This window comes from Mandrillus leucophaeus, unplaced genomic scaffold, assembly GCF_000951045.1.
Source record: "Mandrillus leucophaeus isolate KB7577 unplaced genomic scaffold, Mleu.le_1.0 Scaffold93, whole genome shotgun sequence".
NCBI lineage: Eukaryota > Metazoa > Chordata > Mammalia > Primates > Cercopithecidae > Mandrillus > Mandrillus leucophaeus.
Window position 1 is genome coordinate 2,967,156 of NW_012110141.1, and position 1,915 is coordinate 2,969,070.

Genomic DNA, 1,915 nt, shown 5'->3' on the forward strand with positions numbered 1-1,915 from the left:
GGGTTTCTCCATGTTGATCAGGCTGGTCCCGAACTTCAGGTGATCTGCTGACCTTGGCCTCCCAAAGTGCTGAGATTACAGGCGTGAGCCACCACACCCAGCCACATATATGGTATTTAATGTTTTTCAACTTTATATTATGAAGATTTTCAAACAGGAAAGTTGAAAGATCAGTGTAATAAACACTTATCTTCTAAAATATTACTATTCTGCCATCTTTACTTGGTCTCTGTATGTATATAAACACTCATGTCTTGCCAGCCATTCGAAGGAAAGTTACAGACGTGACAGTTCGTTTCTACGTACTTCACATGCATTTCCTGTGAATGAGGACATTCATCTATATAATACTATTATCCAGTTTAAGAAAAGTAATAATTTTACAGTATTATCTAATATCCAGTCCATATGTCAAGATGTCTTTTTCATTTTTAGAGATGGGATCTTGTGTTTCCCAGGCTGATCTGAATCTCCTGGGTTCAAGCGATCCTTCCACCTCAGCCTCCCAAAGTGCTGGGATTACAGGTGTGAGCCACCATACCTAGCTCTCAGAATGTCTTTGATAGATGTTTTATTCCCTATCCAGGATCCAGAGTTCACTCATTGCATTTAATCATTATCTCTTTAGTGCCTTTTACTCTAGAAGGGTTCCTCTTTCCCCTTGCCCCTCTTCCCCACTGCTCACTTTAAAAATGGCATTGGGCCAGGCTCAGTGGTTCACGCCAGCACTTTGGGAGATGGAGGCAGGCAGATCACCTGAGGTCTGGAGTTCGAGACCAGCCTGGCCAACATGGTGAAACCCCGTCTCTACTAAAAATACAAAAATTAGCCAGGCATGGTGGTGTGCGCCTGTAATCCCAGCATTTGGGAGGGTGAGGCACGAGAATCGCTTGAACCTGGGAGGCGGAGGTTGCAGTGAGCTGAGTACAGTCCAACCTGGGCAACAGAGCGAGACTGTGTCTTAATAATTAATAAATAAGTAAATAAGGCATTGACTTTTCTTCCTTAAAATTTTAAAAATTTATGCATAATGCATAGTTACAGGGTATGTGTGATTAATTTAATACATTCATATGATTTATAAATTCAGACGAGATCGGGTGCATTCACGATGGTATGGCCATAGACATGATTTGTAAAATTCAAATCGGTGTTTTTGGAATATCCATCACCTTAAATAATTGTCATTTCTTTATGGTAGAAACATTCAGATTATTCTCTTCCAGCTATTTTGGAATGTACAGTGGATTCCTGTAAGCTATAGTCACCCTACCAATCTCCCATTAGGTCTTATTTCTTCTGTCAGACCATATATTTGTACCTATCAATCAACTTCTCTCCATCCCCCTTTGTCCCCTAGGCAGCTGGGTATAGAATGTCACACTTTCTGAATTTTTGTTTGAGTTTTAGAACTTAGTGATTTGGGCCTCTGAGGCTTTTCAAACTTGAGTAGAAGCAGATTTTGGAGGTACTATTTTATTATTACCTTAATTCAAGGCACTGTACTCAGAGCTTCAACATCATTGTCTTATTCTAACCCTGTGAGATTTTTATTGTCCGTTTCCCAATGAGGAACCTGAACTTGAGTGAGTCGGCAGGGATACAGTTTTACTGAAATCAGAACTAGGGCTCTTAAAACCACTGTCTTCTCCACATTCAGTTGTGATTGTCCTGCGTCCACATTGAGTTTGTTTTGACAACAGGTGGTCAAGAGGCCCCGGAAGGTCCAGGTGGCCCCGCTTCAGGCCAGCCCTCCCCTGGATCAGGATGACCGGGCTTTTGAGGTGATGGACGAGTTTGACGGCAGAAGTTTCCGGAGTGGGTACAGCGAGAGGAGCCGGCTGAGCAGCCATAGGGGGCGCAGCCGCAGCTGGGAGGACAGCCCGGAAAGGGGGCGTCCCCACGAGCGAGCTCG

The 1,915-nt window shown here is 43.4% G+C and overlaps 1 protein-coding gene across 1 annotated transcript in view; it reads left to right on the forward strand.

Annotated features, from left to right (window-relative positions):
* TJP2 (tight junction protein 2) overlaps window positions 1-1,915 on the forward strand; it is a 104,319-nt gene that overhangs the window by 52,975 nt on the left and 49,429 nt on the right. Inside the window, exon 5 of the mRNA XM_011970198.1 lies at window positions 1,704-1,910. Coding sequence (XP_011825588.1) covers window positions 1,704-1,910 — 207 coding nt within the window. The remainder of the gene's footprint in view (window positions 1-1,703; window positions 1,911-1,915) is intronic.